Raw genomic sequence first — 21984 nt, 5'->3', positions numbered from 1 at the left:
ACCACATGATTTAGATTACTGCAAAAATTTTAACAAAATGGAGAGCAGTGAAAATCTGCTGACACTTGAGAGTCATTTTTTATCCCCTTTCTTATTTGATTGCTATTTTAAAAACTTGGAAAAAAGAAGTCTAATGACTACAGATACTTTTCATGATTATTATTATCATTATTATTATTTATGAGAGAGCTCTCTAGATAATAATAAAACCAAAATCTTCTATCTCTCTGCTATGTTCATCAGCCAATCTGCTTTATCAAGAGCAGGAGGCATTTCCCTGTTTGAACACTTCTTGTGCCAGCCAACTTGTTCACTTTGGTACTATTTTCCTTGTGTCTCCTAGTACAGTAATGACTCCACACGTACAGTGAAAATTGCTGTAATTCCTTCAGAGTTGGAAGAAAATAGAAATATAGCCCGCTCATTTCACATGTTCAAAAACTGTGGCCTAAGCCAAATAGAGGGTAGATGAATTGCTAGGAACTCTCAGAACTTTAGTCTTTTTGTTTTTGGACAGTAAAAATGGTTGCAACTTTTTGTCATTCCTCTTATTCTCAATTGACAAGAATTCTGAAAATGTTGACATAACAAACTAGCCCAAACAGTGCAAGTTAAAATATCCCACTTAGCAGTAAAGACACCAAACCTATAGATATTAATAAAAAAAGAACAGGATAAAAATGATGCTGACTAGGTTTTAAGGTTAAGTGTTACAGGACCTGAAAAAAATAAATACTTTTCCTTTCTAAAGTCAGAGTAGGGATACAGGCATTCTGGCTCATATATTATTTTTCTATAGTATGTCCCTGAATGTTGCTGTTACAGTCTCTCAGTCGTGTCCAACTCTTTGCAACCCCATGGGCTCTAGCCCACCAGATTTCTCTGCCCATGAATATCCCTGAATAGGAATATTCTATTCATATTGAAAGTAAATTATTTAAAGAGAGCCAGTTTGAAAGTTTTTCAGAAAAGTAATTGAAAATTAACGTAAGACTGGAACTTGGGAAGAAGCAAAGAAATAACTGAAATTCTCAGAAACATCATCTAGCAGGAAAGGTTGGAAACAAAGGGATCCTGGCTTACTTCCATTCTTCCCTTCAGCCGGGTCAAACCATATGCTGTGGGTTATGCTGTGGACTGTCAGAGACTGTGACTTTTGTAAGATGTACACAAAATAATGCCTCAGTCATGACTTTTCCTCTCTTTCCCAACATGGAAGCAGTGGGGCAAGCAGAGGAAATTACATCCATAATTATAATTAGGACAATGATGGAGCTATGCTGATTGTCCTTCTACCTGGTACAAGACTAGTGATTGGATAAAGGAGAAATAGCATTACTCAAAAGTTGACCACAAGTCAAGCACTTCATGAACATTAACTGATTTATTTATTTTACCATGCCTTGTATATCATTATCTAAACAGGAGGGAAAAAAATAAAAAAAATAAATAAGTGGCCCAAAGAGGCACAGAGAGGAAGTACTAAATCTGAAATTTAAAACTGAGTCTGCCTGGCTTCTGGTCTACTTTCTTGTAGCTGTAGCATATGCTTTCCATTCGGAATTAAATGAATGCAATTATTGGCAGCTCTATATGTGAGTAATACATGTAAACTTACTGTTTCACACCACAAGTTACATGTGTATGTGTACATTTACACGTATATATGCAGACTGTTCTGTCTACTGAAAACACTGACTTTTCTCACCAGTTCCTGTATTTCCACCACTTGCTTTTATTTTAGCAAGAAAGAGCTTTGAAACTTTATCCTTTAATTGGACCCTAACTAAAGACACCTTTCTGGGAAGCCAACTGTGCTTTAGCCTGTGACAAAATGCAAGAGATAAAACACAACTGGAGAAGAGCTGTTTCCTGAAGGTGGAATTCAGACACTAGTTAAAGACTTCAGAAAAGTTAAGGACTGGAAGATAGCTTCCTGCATTCATGATTTTTTTAAACAACGTTACACAATTAATTTTGAAGTCACTTTCCAACCTGCGAAGTATACTTGCATTCAATCTTCAGTAGAAAGATACATTTAAGTTCAAATATAAGTGATATCTGAATGATTCGCACTTCTTCTCTCCTCTGTTAATGTACATAATCAACTCAAAAATATTGAAGGAAACACATTCAATGCACCAATAAAGGTTTATACAGAGAGACAAATGAAAGGGAAAAAATACCTAAAAGACACTAGAATTCAACAATGGCTGAAAAAATTATTTTTGATAGCCTTTACATATTCCTAAAATGTGTCATTTTATGTGGATTTTTAAAAAAGAGCTCATAAGTAGTAGAACACACCCTCCAATTTTATCTCTAGTCAGATCAGATTGCGATAAAATTTAAGTTGTATAATGACTAGATATTTCAAGGAATGATATACTGCAGATAGGTAAAAACAAATGGCATTCAGAAGTTAATCCAATATTAAAGGACCACCATTTCCTGCAGAGTGAAAACACAGAAAAGATTTGCAAAAAAGGCAAAGTAAATAAAATGACCACTAAATCTATTGGTAATATTATTAAGACAATATGACACGTTTTAATGATTAGTTGTATAAGTATAGTTTCTTGGCTATGTAGCATAAGGGAGAAAAAGAAAGTCAATAAACATAATCATGCATGTTCTATGAGCCAATGTGTTAGAAATAGAAAATAATCTTAATGGGAACCATTATAATTGCAGTAGGTATCTAGCTAATTTTACCAATGACTAGCCAATTCCAGCATTAGCATTGAGAACTAAATTCTGACCCAACAGTCTAGGGCCCTAACAGCACTAAACCATTTCATTTCAAATTACATTTAGTGTGATGTCCCATTAGTTGAACACTTATATTAACTTTTAACATTAGACTTAAATTCATTATAGAGTCGTGTGTACAGTTTTGCTGGCAATGCAGCAGTGTTTTTTTTTTCTTCCCCTATGATATATTATTACTCCATAAAATGGAAACGTTTTCTAATTAGGATTAAATCGAGAGATACCAGAAGGCAAAAGATTAGGCCAGAAGAAACCTTTGTGGTAGTAGGAAAAGGTGAGAATACTTTAATTGCAAAAACAAAAATTAAATTTGGCAAAGAGAAGGATCTTCAAAAAGGACATTCTCAAGAGGGAATGGGTGATGCTTCAGACACTATTAGTATGTTCAAAGTTGGTATCTATCTCTACTCCAAAATGCAGAAAATGTCTCCAAAATGTTAATGCAAAATGATATATATTGGAAATGTATTTGCCAATTTATTGGAAGGGTTTAGCATGCTTTATGGCAGTAGATCAGAGTCTCTACATTTAGTAAAACATAGAATGAGAGATTTGGGTCTATGATCTATTTTTATTTTAATTAAAAGTCTCTAGTAAATGCACTTCAAAGATTAAATCACTTTCAATTGCTTTTGGCACCTACACAGATTTGGCTGCCATATGATTACTGACAATGAAGCTACTTGGGTTTTTTGTTGGTTTGCTTTCCTTTAATACAATTGAATTTATGTATTCCTACCTTACAAAGTCCTATCAAGTTCAGGTAGCTATTTTGTAAAAATGAATTATCATTACCATAAGAATACACAGTTAGTAATATTAGTAGATCAATATATAATTTTTTCTCCTATTAGTATCTAGAGATACAGCCCTGGCTTAGGAGACAGGCAAAATGAGTATGTTCAGTAATATTAGTTTACACAAAAAAAATTTAAGAAGCTATATCATTGTCATTAGTCATGATAAAAATGTCTCCTAGGATATGTAAGTCAAAAGAAAGTTTATGTGGCAGAATTATGTAAGGAAACTTACAAAAGTGCCTGCCCACAAACCATGCAATCTGGAAACAGCCAAGAAACAAAACCATAGAGAAGGAGAGATAAATACAACATGTATTAGGGGTTATTATGCAACTAAGATTCAATATGATCCTGGAAATATAGCAAAAAATAGTTATGGAAAAGAAGCTATTTCTTATGCTCAGTAGCTAATTTTCAAACATATGTACCTGTATTTGAAACTTTGAGCATTTCACACATTTTTCTGTATCTGAAAAAAAAATGGATCCAGACTGATATTGTGTATAAATATAGCTGAAAACAGTTAATATAAAGGTAGCCAAAAGCAAAGTTCAATAAGAATCATAAAAAAAAGATATTGTTCTGATTGCTGATAAAGTATTTCTGATGTACACTTGCTCATATTGGAAAAGAATGATTTACTGTTCAATTTTCCTAGAAAGGATGAATTATCTATAGTAAGATGATTTCATAAAATGTTTAATTAAATTAAAAACTAGAATAAAATGTTTAGATCGAACAGTAAGTATAATTAGAAACTTTAGAAATAATATATAACTTCATTTTGACAGTAACTATTTCAAAGTCTAACAGTTAATTAAATCTGTTTTCTAGATAATTTACAATAAAAACATTATATATTTTCATTTTTAATTGATCAAGGGCATTAGACTATAAAAATAACACATATTTTAAAAATAATCTATACTGGAAAATTAAGAAATGCATACCCTTCAGGGTAAATGTATTTAATACAAGGTAATATAAGAAGAGGACATAAAATTTTCTTATTCATGTGATTATAATTATTAAATAAGAAATACCTGAACATATTAATATGATTTGAAGGGGAAGGACAGTTAAGACAATAGTAGTAGTAAAAAGTTCATCTGTTCCAGTACATAATTTATATTGTATGATTTGAAAATATATTATGTATTGAACATATAACACAAATAATCTTCCCATGTGGGCATTTAACTGGGACTAACCACATTGTATGCTTATTTTAAAAAAAATAACACTAAAAACACATTTGAACTATATGAAATAAACTTAGTGAACATACAACAAAGATAAAATCAGTAATAATAATAGTTTAAATGCTGCGTATGATCATGATACGGTAAAATTTATGTTGAAGATAGAATATTCATAATTAACCCAACTTTAGTAAGTATATAATATCAAATTTCAAAATGCATGCCTTTTTTTCTCTCTTATTTTCGTTTCTCAACTTACTGCTTTGTAAGTTCTCTTTTGTCCAGCATGTTTCCGAATTTGTTCTCCATTTGGCCCTGTTTCCACATGCATTGAATAGATAATGTCAAAGAAATCTTCAACCACAGCTACCCGCCGCAAAGATAGCTTCTCATCTACCCCTACGCCATCCTGTAAACAAAACAAAACAAAAAGGCATAAGATTAATAAATATGTATTAAATACATAAGATTAACACATACATTTCATTATACAAAAGCATTTTGATAAACCGAACCAAATCATCTAGATAGGAAAATTGAAAACATGTGATTGAATATCTCGTTTTATACTTTATTTACATATAAAACTTTAAGAAACATGAAAGAGATATTTGGCAGATTTAATCATGCCAACAAAGATTGATTTATCTAATAAATATCTATTGTGTCCCTGGGTACTGGACATTGTTATTAGAGAAATGAAAGAAATAATATGAAACCTCTACGGTAATATCATAGAGTCTAGGAAAGAAAATTCATCTATTCTTCTATCCACATTAGACTAAGGGATAGTATGTGTTAAAGGTTAAAACTGTGAGCTCTAGAGATTATCTAGGTGTAAAATTTGGATCATCCACTCAGAAGTTGTGTATTTTGTGCAAATCACCTAAACCTCTCTAAATTTGTTTTCTTACCCATAAAATAGGGATGTTGCTTACTTAACAGAACTGTAATCATTAAATGAAATAATGTATGTACGGGATATAACCCAGTGTTTGACATTTAGTGAACAGTCAGTAAATCGTGGCTTTTGCCATTCTGATGATCATGATAAAAATATAAGTACTAGGGCAATTCAGAAAATAAAGATGTCATCTCTGACTAAAGCACCTTCATATAAGAAACAGAATTTGACAGTATGCTGAAGCAGGGGATTCATCATGGCAGAGAGAAAGACCACAAGGAGCCAAAAGTTCCCGTATGTGATTGAGAAGAGTAAATAGTAAGCTTTGAATGAGATAAGAAATAAATTTAATCTTACATGGCTCCACCTGAAAGAATTCACTACTTCTGAGTGGAGGATCCCAAGTACCACCTGTCTCTAGAGCTCCCATTTTTAACCTTTAACCCTTAGTCTAATATTGACATCATAGATACATTTTTATTTCTGAAGTGAAAGGTTTTCCTACTTACAAATACACACACACACATTCAGACAGTGTTCTTATTCAAACCTTATTCAACCTGAAGTAACTCTGCATTTCCATCAGTGCTGGCACACAACACACGAAGGTGATTAACCTGAGCAAAATCATTACGCAGCCAATGCGTCAAACGGCAAAGCCTCTTTCAACAAGAGTGCTGGCATATATTTGGCAAAACTAATACAATTTTTTAAAGTTTAAAAATAAAATAAAATTAAAAAACAAACAAACAAACAATAGTGCTAGCAGACTAAGTTCACTGCAAAACTGAAAGCAAATTGCATGATGTTTTTTGTTAGTTTCATTTTATTTTATCGATTTGTTTCTGGTTTATAATAGATCTCAGAAGCAGTAGTGCCTAAAGCAGGATAATAAATATCTGCATATATATAAAGTTTTATATAAGGCCAACTGCTGAGTTCCTGGCATATTGAATGCAGCACTTTCACAGCATCATCTTTCAGGATTTGAAATAGCTCCACTGGAATTTCACCACCTCCACTAGCTTTTCACATAGTGATGCTTCCTAAGGCCCACTTGACTTCACATTCCAGGATGTCTGGCTCCAGGTCAGTGATCATCAACCACCCTGATTATCTGGGTCATGAAGATCTTTTTTGTACAGTTCTTCAGTGTATTCTTGCCACCTCTTCTTAATATCTTCTGCTTCTGTTAGGTCCCTATCATTTCTGTCCTTTATTGAGCCCATATTTGCATGAAATGTTCCCTTGGTATCTCTAATTTTCTTGAAGAGATCTCTAGTCTTTCCCATTCTGTTGTTTTCCTCTATTTCTTTGCATTGATCGCTGAGGAAGGCTTTCTTATCTCTCCTTGCTATTCTTTGGAACTCTGCATTCAGATGCTTATATCTTTCCTTTTCTCCTTTGCTTTTTGCTTCTCTTCTTTTCACAGCTATTTGTAAGGCCTCCCCAGACAGCCATTTTGCTTTTTTGCATTTTTTTTTCTTGGGGATGGTCTTGATCCCTGTCTCTTGTACAATGTCACAAACCTCCGTCCGTAGTTCATCAGGCACTCTGTCTATCAGATCTAGTCCCTTAAATCTATTTCTCACTTCCACTGTATAATCATAAGGGGTTTAATTTAGGTCATATCTGAGTGGTCTAATGGTTTTCCCTATTTTCTTCAATTTAAGTCTAAATTTGGCAATAAGGCATTCATGATCTGAGCCACAGTCAGATCCCAGTCTTGTTTTTGCTGACTGTATAGAGCTTCTCCATCTTTGGCTGCAAAGAATATAATCAATCTGATTTCGGTGTTGACCATCTGGTGATGTCCATGTGTAGAGTCTTGTCTTGTGTTGCTGGAAGAGGGTGTTTGCTATGACCAGTGCGTTCTCTTGGCAGAACTCTATTAGCTTTTGCCCTGCTTCATTCTGTACTCCAAGGGCAAATTTACCTGTTACTCCAGGTGTTTCATGGCTTCCTACTTTTGCATACTAATCCCCTATAATGAAAAGGACATCTTTTTGGGTGTTAGTTCTAGGTCTTATAGGTCTTCATAGAACTGTTCAACTTCAGCTTCTTCGGTGTTACTGGTTGGAGCATAGACTTGAATTACCGTGATATTGAATGGTTTGCCTTGGAAATGAACAGAGATCATTCTCTCGTTTTTGAGACTGCATCCAAGTACTGCATTTTGGACTCTTTTGTTGACTATGATGGCAAAGAAAGGCAATGTCAAAGAATGCTCAAACTACCACACAATTGCACTCATCTCACACACTAGTAAAGTAATGCTTAAAATTCTCCAAGCCAGGCTTCAGCCTGAACAGTGAACAGTACATGAACAGTGAACTTCCAGACGTTTGAGCTGGTTTTAGAAAAGGCAGAGGAACCAGAGATCAAATTGCCGAAATCCGATGGATCATCAAAAAAGCAAGAGGGTTCCAGAAAAACATCTATTTCTGCTTTATTGACTATGCCAAAGCCTTTGACTGTATGGATGACAATAAACTGTGGAAAATTCTGAAAGAGATGGGAATACCAGACCACCTGACCTGTCTCTTGAGAGATCTGTATGCATGTCAGGAAGCAACAGTTTGAACTGGACATGGAACAACAGACTGCTTCCAAATAGGAAAAGGAGTATGTCAAGGCTGTATATTGTCACCCTGTTTATTTAACTCATATGCAGAGTACATCATGAGAAACACTGGACTGGAAGAAACACAAGCTGGAATCAAGATTGCCAGGAGAAATATCAATAACCTCAGATATGCAGATGACATCACCCTTATAGCAGAAAGTGAAGAAGAACAAAAGAGCCTCTTGATGAAAGTGAACGAGGAGAGTGAAAAAGTTGGATTAAAGCTCAACATTCAGAAAACGAAGATCATGGCATCCGGTCCCATCACTTCATGGTAGATAGATGGGGAAACAGTGGAAACAGAGGCTGACTTTATTTTTCTGGGCTCCAAAATCACTGCAGATGGCAACTGCAGCAATGAAATTAAAAGACGCTTACTCCTTGGAAGGAAAGTTATGACCAACCTAGATAGCATATTCAAAAGCAGAGACATTACTTTGCCAACAAAGGTCTGTCTAGTCAAGGCTATGGTTTTTCCAGTGGTCATATATGGATGTGAGATTTGGACCATAAAGAAAGCTGAGTGCCAAAGAATTGATGCTTTTGAACTGTGGTGTTGGAGAAGACTCTTGAGAGTCCCTTGGACTGCAAGGAGATACAACCAGTCCATTCTAAAGGAAATCAGTTTTGAATATTCATTGGTAAGACTCATTTTGAAGCTGAAATTCCAATAATTTGGCCACCTGATGCAAAGAACTGACTCACTTAAAAAGCCCCTGATGCTGGGAAAGATTGAAGGCAGTAGGAGGAGGGGACAACAGTGGATGAGATGGTTGGATGGCATCACCAACTCGGTGGACATGAGTTTGAGCAAGCTCCGGGAGATAGACAGGGAAGCCTGGCATGCTGCAGTCCATGGGGTTGCAAAGAGGTGGACATGACTGAGCAACTGAACTGACTGCACTGATCTTGAGAAAGCATAATAGAGCTGAAAGGTATCAGACTCCCTGACTTCACACCATACTACAAAGATACAACAGTCAAAGCAGCATGAAACTGGTAGAAAAACAGTATTACAACCACCAGGTAAGCAAGATATAGATATATGATATACATATACATAATAGTGTGCTACTCAGCCATAAAGATGAATGAGATGTTGCCCTTTGCAAAAACATGGATGGACCTAGACAGTATTAAGTGAAATAATTCAGAGAATGACAAATACCCTGATTTTACTTATATGTAGAATCTAAAAAATAAGTGAACAAACATAATGAAATAGAAACAGAGTCACAGACACACAGAACAAGGAGGTGATTGCCAGTGGGACATGGAGTAAGGGATGAGTGAAACAGGTGAGACAAATTAAGAGGTATAAACTTCCAGTTACAAAATAAATGAGTTACAACATGGGAAATACAGGCATAACAATGTAATATCTTTGTATATGAACTAGTCTTATTGTGGTGATCATTTTGTAATGTATAGAAATACTGAATCATGAGATATGCACCAGGAGCTAACATAATGTTATAGGTCAATTATACCTCCAAAAGCAAATAAACAAAGTCACAGAAAAATAGATGAGATTTGTGGTTACTTGAGAAGGGTGGGATAAGGGGAACTGATTAATGGTTAAAAGGTACAAACTCCCAGTTATAAGCCCTAGGGATATAATATACACACACACTAGTAAAGTAATGCTTAAAATTCTCCAAGCCAGGCTTCAGCAATATGTGAACCATGAACTTCCTCATGTTCAAGCTGGTTTTAGAAAAGGCAGAGGAACCAGAGATCAAATTGCCAACACCCGCTGGATCATGGAAAAAGCAAGAGAGTTCCAGAAAAACATCTATTTCTGCTTTATTGACTATGCCAAAGCCTTTGACTGTGTGGATCACAATAAACTATGGAAAATTCTGAAAGAGATGGGAATACCAGACCACCTGATCTGCCTCTTGAGAAACCTATATGCAGATCAGGAAGCAACAGTTAGAACTGGACATGGAACAACAGACTGCTTTCAAATAGGAAAAGGAGTTTGTCAAGGCTGTATATTGCCACCCTGTTTATTTAACTCATATGCAGAGTACATCATGAGAAATGCTGGACTGGAAGAAACACAAGCTGGAATCAAGATTGCCAGGAGAAATATCAATAACCTCAGATATGCAGATGATACCACCCTTATGGCAGAAAGTGAAGAGGAACTCAAAAGCCTCTTGATGAAAGTGAAAGTGGAGAAGTGAAAACGTTGGCTTAAAGCTCAACATTCAGAAAATGAAGATCATGGCATCTGGTCCCACCACTTCATGGGAAATAGATGGGCAAACAGTGGAAACAGTGTCAGACTTTATTTTTCTGGGCTCCAAAATCACTACAGATGGTGTCTGCAGCCATGAAATTAAGACGCTTACTCCTTGGAAGGAAAGTTGTGACCAACCTAGATAGCATATTCAAAAGCAGAGACATTACTTTGCCAACAAAGGTTCGTCTAGTCAAGGCTATGGTTTTTCCCGTGGTCATGTATGGATGTGAGAGTTGGACTGTGAAGAAGGCTGAGCACCGAAGAATTGATGCTTTTGAACTGTGGTGTTGGAGAAGACTCTTGAGAGTCCCTTGGACTGCAAGGAGATCCAACCAGTCCATTCTGAAGGAGATCAGCCCTGGGATTTCTTTGGAAGGAATGATGCTAAAGCTGAAACTCCAGTACTTTGGCCACCTCATGTGAAGAGTTGACTCATTGGAAAAGACTCTGATGCTGGGAGGGATTGGAGGCAGGAGGAGAAGGGGATGCCAGAGGATGAGATGGCTGGATGGCATCACTGACTCGATGGACGTGAGTCTGAGTGAACTCCGGGAGTTGGTGATGGACAGGGAGGCCTGGCGTGCTGCGATTCATGGGGTCGCAAAGAGTCGGACAGGACTGAGCAACTGATCTGATCTGATCTGATGATTAATATAATTAATACTCATGTATGTTATAAAAGAGCTTTGATCACAAGGAAAACTATTTTTCTTTTTTTTTTAATTTTATTTTATTTTTAGACTTTACATAACTGTATTAGTTTTGCCAAATATCAAAATGAATCTATTTTTCTTTTTCTTTTACTTTATATATGAGATAATGGATGTTCACTAATTGCAGTCATCATTTCACAATGTATATAAGTCAAATCATTTTGCCTTACACCTTAAACTTACAGTGCTGTTTATCAATTATATCTCAAAAAAACTGGATGACTCCCCCCAAAAAAATTACAAATCAGAGACCTATCTTTCCACACTAAGTAACTAGAATATGAGTAAAGTAAAACCAAGCAGAAGGGGAAAATATTTTTTTAAAGAGACAAATTAAAGAGAATAGAAAAATATAGACAAGATCAGCAAAATCAAAGAGTAGTCTTAGAAAAAGTTTCTTAAATGACAAAACTTTAGCTTTACTGACCAAGATAAAGACAGAGAAGACACAAATTACTAACTCAGGATATTAAGAGGAATACTCCTACTGACATCACAAAAATAACTGTATGGTAACAAATTAAATAACCACAGAAGATGAACAACTCCTACAAAGATACAAATCATTAAAACTAACTTAAAAAATAGAAAATTTGAATAGATCTGTCTCAGGTAAACAGATAAAATTAGTAATAAAAAATCTTTTCACAAGGAAAGTACAAGTTCAGAGGGTTTTACTAGACCAAATAATCAAAAAATTAAGCTGATTCATCACAAATTCTCCTAGAAAAATCGATGAGAAAATACTTCTAAAATCACTCTATGAAGTCAGAATTACCTTTATATCAAAAATATTGGGTTGGCCAAAATGTTCATTTTTAATGAATTCTTGTGTGGGCATTTTAATACTGAAGACACAAAAAAAATTTTTTTTGGCAAATCATGCTTAATTATTTCAAGAAAGGTAAAAATGGACCTGAAATGCGTGTCAAAAGTGGTTTGCAAAGTTTCATGCTGGAGATTTCTCACTGGATGCTTATCCACAGTCAAGTAGACTAGTTTAAGTTGACAGCAATTAAATCGAGACATTGAAAACAATTAGTGTTATACCACACGAGAGATAGCCCATATCCTCAAAATATCCAAATTAAGAGTTGACAAGTTTCACATTGAATGCACTGGGAATACATCATTCAATAAAGTTCTAGGTGAAAATGAAAAAATGTCTTTTATTTTTACTTAAAAACTGAAGGAACATGGGGGAGGAAATGACAACCCACTCCAGTATTCTTGCCTGGAAATCCCTGTAGACAGAGGAGCCTGATGTGCTACAGTCCATGGGGTTGCAATGAGTCAGACACAACTTAGCGACTGAAAAACAACAGCACTCATTCCTGATAAAAGTTCAGCAAACTAGGAAGTGAGGGAACATCTTCAACTTGATAAAGAACACTTACAAAAAACCTATAGCTAACTACACTACATGGAACTAACGTTGGATATATGTCTTTATACATTTGCTAAAACTTATATTGTATAACACCAAGCATGAACCCTAATGTAAAAAGTAGACTTTAGGTGATAAGAATGTGTCAATGCAAGTTTATTTATTATTACAAATATATCATTTGGGTTGGCATATTAACAGTGGGAGAGTGTGTACATGTGTGGGTACAGTGGGTATATGGGAATATATACAGTACATGTCTGTACTTTCTGTTCAATTTTGCTGAGAATCAAAATCTTCTGTAAAAAATAAAGATTAATTAAAAAGAAACTGAAGGAAAGTTTTGGCCAATGCGCTTAATATATCACAAATAAAAACACTTCAACAAAATACTAATAAATAAAATCCAAACATATAAATAAATTACTATGTACCATAATCAAGTAGGATAATATTGGATGGTTTAATACAAGAAAATGAATTAATGTGATATACTATATTAATAGAATAAAGGGAAAAAGCATATGATCATCTCAACAGATGCAGAAAAATATTTGACAAAAGCAACACACTTTTCTGACAAAAACTCAGTAAACGAGGAAAAGAAAGGAATCCTCAATCTGATTATGGGTATCTTTAAAAACCTCACACTAATGTCTTATTTAATGGTGAAAGACTGAATGTTTTCCCTCTAAGAACAGGGCAAGACAAGAATGTCTGCTCAAGCCACTTCTAATTAACATTGTATTGAAGCTTCTAGTCAGGTCAATTAGAAAAGTAAAAGAAAGAAAAGACACCTATAGACTGGAAAAGAGTAAATAAAAATATCTCGGTTTGCCGATGACATACTCTTGTATATAAAAAATCCTAAGGAATTCACTAGATAACTGTTGGAATTAATAAATGAATTTTTCAAAGGTAAGATTCAAAATCAGTACATAAATATCAAATGCATTTCTGTTCATTAGCAATGAACAACCCAAAAACAAACTAGGAAATATAATTTTATTTATAATGGCACCTAAAAAATAGAATGCTAGGTATAAGTTTAGATTTAATAATGTTATAGTTCACAAAAGAAGTGCAAAACTTGTATACTGACAGGTGCAAAACACTATTTATAAGAAATTTTAAAGTATCTAAATTGGGGGCAGGAGGAGAAGGTGATGACAGAGGATGAGATGGCTGGATGGCATCACCGACTCGATGCACACGAGTTTCGGTGAACTCCGGGAGTTGGCAGTGGACAGGGAGGCCAGCATGCTGCAGTCCATAGGGTCGCAAAGAGTTGAACACGACTGAGTGACTGAAGTGAACTGAACTGACTGAAATATATGTATCCCATGTTCATGGATCAGAAGGCTTAATATTGTTAAGATGGAAATACTCCAAAAATGATTTACAGAATAAATGTAATTGCTATTAAAAGCTACCTAGTTGTTTTTTGTTTTTTTTTTTTTTCAGAAATTGACATTAAAATGTATAGGTACTGCAAAGTACTAAGAAAAATTGAAATAATATTTTAAAAGAAGAAATTTGGAGATCTCACACATCTTGATTTCAAAACTTACTATAAATCTAAAGTGATAAACATAGCATTGTACCAGCATGAGAACAGATGTATAGATCAGTGGGATAGAATTGAGATTTCAAAGATAAAACTTTACACTTATTTTCAACTAAGTGTCCAACAGGAGTGACAAGATACTGCAATGGAGAAAGAATAGTCTTTTCAACAAATGGTGCTGAGACAACTAGATGGTGGTGGTGGTCTAGTCACTGAGTCTTGTCCAACTCCTGTAACCCATGAACTGTATCCCACAAGGTTCCTCTGTCCATGGGACTTTCCAGGCAAGAATACTGGAGTGGGTTGCTATTTCCTTCTCCAAAGAATCTTCTGAAACAGGGGTTGAACCCAAATCTCCAGCATTGCAGGTAGATTATTTACCACTGAGCCACCAGGGAATGAGACAACTGGATACCCAATGCAAAAGACTGAAGCAGCATCACTATATCACACAATGAAAATTAAATCACAATAGATCATAGATCTAAACATAAGAGCTAAAACTTTAAATGCTTACAAGAAAACAGGAGTATTTTTAACCTTTTGTAAGGCAAGATTTTCTTAGTTATGAATCTTATTGCAAAAGCAACAAGAGAAACACTGATTAAAAAGAACTCCACCAAAATTTTTTTAAAAGTCATGCCATGAATAATACACTCAAAAAAGTGAAATGACAACCAACAAAAATGGGAGAAGACATTTGAAAATCTTATATCTAATAAGAGACTGTCATCTGGAATACATGAAAACACAACTCAATAATAGAAAGACAAATAATCCAATTAAAAGCTTGGTTTAAAAATTGAACAATTCTCTAGAGATGTTCAAACTGCTTAACGGCACAAGAAAATATGCTCGACATCATTAGTAATTAGGGAACTTTAAATCAAAACCTCAATAGGATATTACCTCACATTTACTAGGGCTGTTATAATCAATAATATGCATTGGTGAGAATAAGGAGAAATTAGAACCCCCCCTGTATTGCTGATAGGATTGCAAAATGATGCCACTGCTTTAGAAAATTTGGAAGCAACTTGGAAAATTAAACATAAACTTATCAGATGACTCAGCAAGTCTACATCCTTTTATAAATTCAAGACAATTGAAACCATCAGATCAGATCAGTCGCTCAGTCATGTCCGACTCTTTGCAACACCATGAATCACAGCATGCCAGGCCTCGCTGTCTATCACCAACTCCCGGAGTTCACTCAGACTCACATCCTTCGAGTTAGTGATGCCATCCAGCCATCACATCCTCTGTCGTCCCCTTCTCTTCTTGCCCCCAATCCCTCCCAGCATCAGAGTCTTTTCCAATGAGTCAACTCTTCACATGAGGTGGCCAAAGTACTGGAGTTTCAGCTTTAGCATCATTCCTTCCAAAGAAATCCCAGGGCTGATCTCCTTCAGAATGGACTGGTTGGATCTCCTTGCAGTCCAAGGGACTCTCAAGAGTCTTCTCCAACACCACAGTTCAAAAGCATCAATTCTTCGGAGCTCAGCCTTCTTCACAGTCCAACTCTCACATCCATACATGACCACAGGAAAAACCATAGCCTTGACTAGACGAACCTTTGTTGGCAAAGTAATGTCTCTGCTTTTGAATATGCTATCTAGGTTGGTCATAACTTTCCTTCCAAGGAGTAAGCGTCTTTTAATTTCATGGATGCAGTCACCATCTGTAGTGATTTTGGAGCCCAGAAAAATAAAGTCTGACACTGTTTCCACTGCTTCCCCATCTATTTCCCATGAAGTGATGGGACCGGATGCCATGATCTTTGTTTTCTGAATGTTGAGCTTTAAGCCCACTTTTTCACTCTCCACTTTCACTTTCATCAAGAGGCTTTTGAGTTCCTCTTCACTTTCTGCCATAAGGGTGGTGACATCTGCATATCTGAGGTTATTGATATTTCTCCCGGCAATCTTGATTCCAGCTTGTATTTCTTCCAGTCCAGCGTTTCTCATGATGTACTCTGCACATAAGTTAAATAAACAGGGTGACAATATACAGCCTTCATTCACATAAAATACATTGTACATAGTATAGAAATACATTTATAATAGCCAAAAAATATGAAACAATTCAAATGTCCCTGAACTGATAAATATAAATAAAGTGCATTTATACAAGAAAGGCATACAGAGAAATAGGAAGAGATGAAATGTTGATTCATGGTATGACATGGATGAACCTGGAAGATACAGAGATAAGTAACAGAAGCCAGTCACCAAAAAATCACATATTACATGATTTCTTTCATACAAATGGGCTTCCCTGGGTGGCTCAAATGATAAAGAATCTGCCTGTAATACAGGAGACCTGGGTTTGATCCCTGAATCAGGAGAATCTCTTGGAGAAAGGAATGGCTCCAAAAAAAGGCAAATTTGCATAGATACAGAGTAAATTCTTGGTTGCTTAGGACTTGGGAGAAGAGAATGAGGATTGACTGCTCATCAGTCCAAGTATCTTTTAGAAGACAAAAATGTTCTAAAATTAGTTGACAGTGATTTTTTATATCCTTGTTATTATTGTTCAGTTGCACAGTTGTGTCTGACTCTTTGTAGCACCATCAAGGACTGCAGCAGGCCAGACTTCCCTGTCCTTCACCATCTCCCAGAGTTTGCTCAAACTCATGCCCATTGAGTCGGTGATGCCATACAATGATTTCATCCTCTGTTGTCCCCTTCTCCGCTTACCCTCAGTCTTTCCCAGCATCAAGGTCTTTTCCAGTCACTCAGCTCTCTGCATCAGGTGGTCAAAGTATTTGAGTTTCAGCTTCAGCATCTGTCCTTCAATGAATATTTAGAGTTGATATCCTTTAGGATTGACTGGTTTGATCTCCTTGCTGTCCAAGGGACTCTCAAGAGTCTTCTCCAGCATCATAGTTGAAGGCATCAATTCTTTGACACTCAGCCTTTTTGATTGTCCAGCTCTCACATCCGTACATGACTACTGGAAAAACCATAGTTTGGCTATACAGACCTTTGTAGGCAAAGTGATGTCTCTGTTTTTTGAATATGATGTCTAGGTTTGTCATTGCTTTTCTTCTAAGGAGCAAGCATCTTTTAATTTCATGGCTGCAGTTACCATCCACAATGATTTTTAAGCCCAAGAAAATAAAATCTGCCACTGTTTCTACTGTTTCCCCATCTATTTGCCATGAAGTGGTGGGACTGGATGCCATGATCTTGGTTTTCTGAATGCTGAGTTTTGAGCCAGGTTTTTCACTCTCTTTTTTCACTTTCAAAAGGTTCTTTAGTTCTTCTTCATTTTCGGCTATAATGGTGGTGTCATCTGCATATCTGAAGTTATTGGTATTTCTCCCAGCAATCTTGATTCCAGCTTGTGATTCATCCAACCCAGGGCATTTCTCTGCATGTAAGTTAAATAAACAGGGTGACAGTATACAGCCTTGACATGCTCCTTTCCCAATTTTGAACCAGTCCATTGTTCCAAGTCAGTTCTAACTGTTGCTTCTTGATCAGCATACAGGTTTCACAGGAGGCAGGTAAGGTGCCTATGAATCATTTATAACCCTATGAAAAGGCTAAGAAATTGAATTGTACACTTTAAATGAATGGATTGTACAGTATGTGAATTATATCTCAATAAAGCTGTTAAAAGATGTGGTCTCCAACAGTTTTGGATTTTGAGTTTAAAGATGTAAAAAAATATAGGAAAAGGATCTTGTATAATACAAATCGAAACGGTCCACAAATGCCTGAATGTCCAATGCAAACAGCTCAGTCACCAAGGCTTATAGCAGTGTATTGCTAAGTGTTTAACATCTGTCTCATAAAAATATATAATACATATAGTTATTTTAAGTTTTAATGATATAAAAGATGTACAGCATGTAATGTATAAACAGTAATAAAATATACAATATTTTCCACTGTAAATTCCATGAGACAATAAGTTTTCATGAGCTAGTACAACCGAGCTCCAGGATTTCATTATTTTATCTCATTCAGGATAAGTGAATGACATAGTTAATGATTTAAGTGAATATTTTATAGTATTGTTCCTATGGTCACCCATGACCAAGAAGCCTCTGAAAACACACCTTAAAAATTAGCTGACCTAACATGTCACTTGAGGGTGCTATAAAAATATACTAGTTTTGAAAAACCTGAAACTCCAGTACTTTGGCCACCTCATGCAAAGAGTTGACTCATTGGAAAAGACTCTGATGCTGGGAGGGATTGGGGGCAGGAGGAGAAGGGGACAACAGAGGATGAGATGGCTGGATGGCATCACTGACTCGATGCACGTGAGTCTGGGTGAATTCCGGGAGTTGGTGATGGACAGGGAGGCCTGGCGTGCTGCGATTCATGGGGTTGCAAAGAGTCGGACACGACTGAGCGACTGAACTGAACTGAATAGCAAAACTAACCAGTTTTCTAAACTGAGTCTGTGATGGCAAATATATGTTTTTAAAAAAGATTAGTTTTTAATGTCCTTATTGTATTATATTAATATTAAAACTATACTGAAGGGAAACAATGGTTAAGCTCAAAAATGAGACACCCTCACTTAACTGTCGCTAGCTTACTGATTGCCAAATGGTGAGATGATACACATATACATAAAAATTTAAAGCAATCACATGAAATTAATAAATGAGAGGCATGAAGCTTAGAGATGCCAACATTATTATGATGAAATCAAAATGTGATTCCTATTAAAAGACTATCACACAGTTCTACATATCTCCTCTTGGCATTACAGGATCTATTATAAAGATACTATTCCTGGATTACAAATTCAACTCCTGAAATTCCTCATTTCCAACTACATTTCAGGGCCAGAGAAGAAAAACTGATATAAAAGAACCACTGTGGGCTAGAATTCTCTCCTTCAATCCTTCCTGACTTCCATTCTCCACAGGAGACTGTATTGGCTTGGGAGGTAATATGGCAAGAAATACATACAATTGATACTAGTATATCACTGAAACATACTATTCAGATAAAAACAGGAGCATTTATCAGAGTTTTCCACTCAATTAAAAATAATTTAAAGTCCAGTTTTTGATACAAAAATAACAACTGAAATAGCTTTCTTTTAAATTATAACCGAGAATTCAAACTAAGATCAATAAAGTACATTTACTGTCTAGGAATCAATAAATTAAAATAATCACCTTCCATCCTTCAGTTCAACTGCTATAGAACAGGTATTCTAACTGGTAAAATCATTTTTATAAACGAATTAATGTGATAGGTAGCAACTTTAGTGAAATATCTAGAAATAAAAGCAGTATAAAGGGCTGCCAATCCATAAACAAAAAATAAAACATAATCAAGACAGTGAAATAAATACAAAATCTGCAACTCTCAATTTTTATGAGGAGAAGGAAATGGCAACCCACTCCAGTGCTGTTGCCTATAAAATCCCATAGACAGAGGAGCCTGGCAGGCTATGGTCCATGGGGTTGCAAAGAGTTGGACATGACTGAGCAACTTCACTTTAAACTCAAGAATTCACAAAGAACATCTATAAATCATCTAATCTAATTTTTACCATATATTTTTACCATACCTTTGAGGCTTTACCTAAACTGAGAGTTACCCTTGTTCCTATCTTGTTTTGTTGACTCCATAAGCTCACTTTCTACTGGCAGGTTACTGGTCCCAGGGTTTATAGAGTGATGAGGGATGAAATAAGAGGAACGTTTGGCATGTAAAGACTGAGTGAAAGTCACTCAGTCATGCTTGACTCTTTGTGACCCTATGGACTGTACATTCCACGGAATTCTCCAGACCAGTATGCTGGAGTGGATAGCCTATCCCTTCTCCAGTGGATCTTACTGACCCAGGAATTGAACCAGGGTCTCCTGCATGGCAGGTAGATTCTTTTTTTTTTTTTCTAATTAATTTATTTTTCAATTGAAGGATAATTGCTTTACAAAATTTTATTGTTTTCTGTCAAACCTAAACATGAATCAGCCATAGGTATGCATATATCCCCTCCCTCTTGAACCTCTCTCCCATCTCCATCCCCATCCCACTCCTCTAGGTTGATACAGAGCCCCTGTTTGAGTTTCCTAAGACATATAGCTGCAGGCAGATTCTTTATCAACTGAGCTATTAGGAAAGCCAAAAGTTTTATTTGTTTGCCTATGCTGGGTCTTAGTTGTCATGTGGGATCTAGTTCCTGACCAGGAATCAAACCAGGGCCCTCTGCATTGGGAGCACAGAGTCTTAACCACTGGACCACCAGGGAAGTCCTGTAAAGGCTGAAAGTTATCCCAAACATGGCTTATTGCAACCACATAAGGACGGTGGAATATAGCTCTGCAGAAGAGATGCAATTGGAAAGCCCAGGAGTGGGGCAGTGCAAAGAGATACAGGTAAGCCTATTTGCAAGGCTTAGGAATTTACCTCTACTATATGCAAGATCAGGTGGTCTGGTATTCCCATCTCTTTCAGAATTTTCCACAGTTTATTATGATCCACACAGGTCAGGAAGCAACAGTTAGAACTGGACATGGAACAACAGACTGGTTCCAAATAGGAAAAGGAGTTCGTCAAGGCTGTATATCGTCACCCTGTTTATTTAACTTATATGCAGAGTACATCATGAGAAACGCTGGACTGGAAGAAACACAAGCTGGAATCAAGATTGCCAGGAGAAATATCAATAACCTCAGATATGCAGATGACACCACCCTTATGGCAGAAAGTGAAGAGGAACTCAAAAGCCTCTTGATGAAAGTGAAAGTGGAGAGTGAAAAAGTGGGCTTAAAGCTCAACATTCAGAAAACAAAGATCATGGCATCCGGTCCCATCACCTCATGGGAAATAGATGGGGAAGCAGTGGAAACAGTGTCAGACTATTTTTCTGGGCTCCAAAATCACTACAGATGGTGACTGCATCCATGAAATTAAAAGACGCTTACTCCTTGGAAGGAAAGTTATGACCAACCTAGATAGCATATTCAAAAGCAGAGACATTACTTTGCCAACAAAGGTCCATCTAGTCAAGGCTATGGTTTTTCCAGTGGTCATGTATGGATGTGAGAGTTGGACTGTGAAGAAGGCTGAACACTGAAGAATTGATGCTTTTGAACTGTGGTGTTGGAGAAGACTCTTGAGAGTCCCTTGGACTGCAAGGAGATCCAACCAGTCCATTCTGAAGGAGATCAGCCCTGGGATTTCTTTGGAAGGAATGATGCTAAAGCTGAAACTCCAGTACTTTGGCCACCTCATGCGAAGAGTTGACTCATTGGAAAAGACTCTGATGCTGGGAGGGATTGGGGGCAAGAGGAGAAGGGGATGACAGAGGATGAGATGGCCGGATGGCATGACTGACTCGATGGATGTGAGTCTGAGTGAACTCCGGGAGCTGGTGATGGACAGGGAGGCCTGGCGTGCTGCGATTCATGGGGTCGCAAAGAGTCAGACACGACTGAGCGACTGATCTGATCTGATCTGATCTGATATGCAAGATACTGCAATAGATCTTTAGCTAATTTCTTTTAACAACTTATAAGATGTATTTCCCTTCCTGAAAGAGTGTGTGGTCTACAACTAGAAGTTTTAAGGAAGTATGCCAAAAGAGACTATAATTAGTAAAGTACAATAAAGCCAATATGTTCCCAAGGCTGGCTTCCAACCTTGGCTACACACTGGGATCTCCTAGTGAACTTTACGGAGAAGGCAATGGCACCCGACTCCAGTACTCTTGCCTGGAAACTCCCATGGATGGAGGAGCCTGATAGGCTGCAGTCTATGGGGTTGCGAAGAGTCGGACA

General features: G+C 36.5%; 1 protein-coding gene across 16 annotated transcripts in view; it reads right to left on the bottom strand.

Annotated features, from left to right (window-relative positions):
* NOL4 (nucleolar protein 4) overlaps window positions 1–21984 on the bottom strand; it is a 555347-nt gene that overhangs the window by 335524 nt on the left and 197839 nt on the right. For all 16 annotated transcript variants that reach the window (XM_055559249.1, XM_055559238.1, XM_055559237.1 and 13 more), the window contains one exon: window positions 5034–5183. In XM_055559249.1, coding sequence (XP_055415224.1) covers window positions 5034–5105 — 72 coding nt within the window. In that variant the 5' untranslated portion in view covers window positions 5106–5183. The remainder of the gene's footprint in view (window positions 1–5033; window positions 5184–21984) is intronic.

Source organism: Bubalus kerabau, chromosome 21, assembly GCF_029407905.1.
Source record: "Bubalus kerabau isolate K-KA32 ecotype Philippines breed swamp buffalo chromosome 21, PCC_UOA_SB_1v2, whole genome shotgun sequence".
NCBI lineage: Eukaryota > Metazoa > Chordata > Mammalia > Artiodactyla > Bovidae > Bubalus > Bubalus kerabau.
The sequence above is the reverse complement of the archived record's forward strand: the minus strand, read 5'-3'. Positions and strand labels throughout refer to the sequence as shown.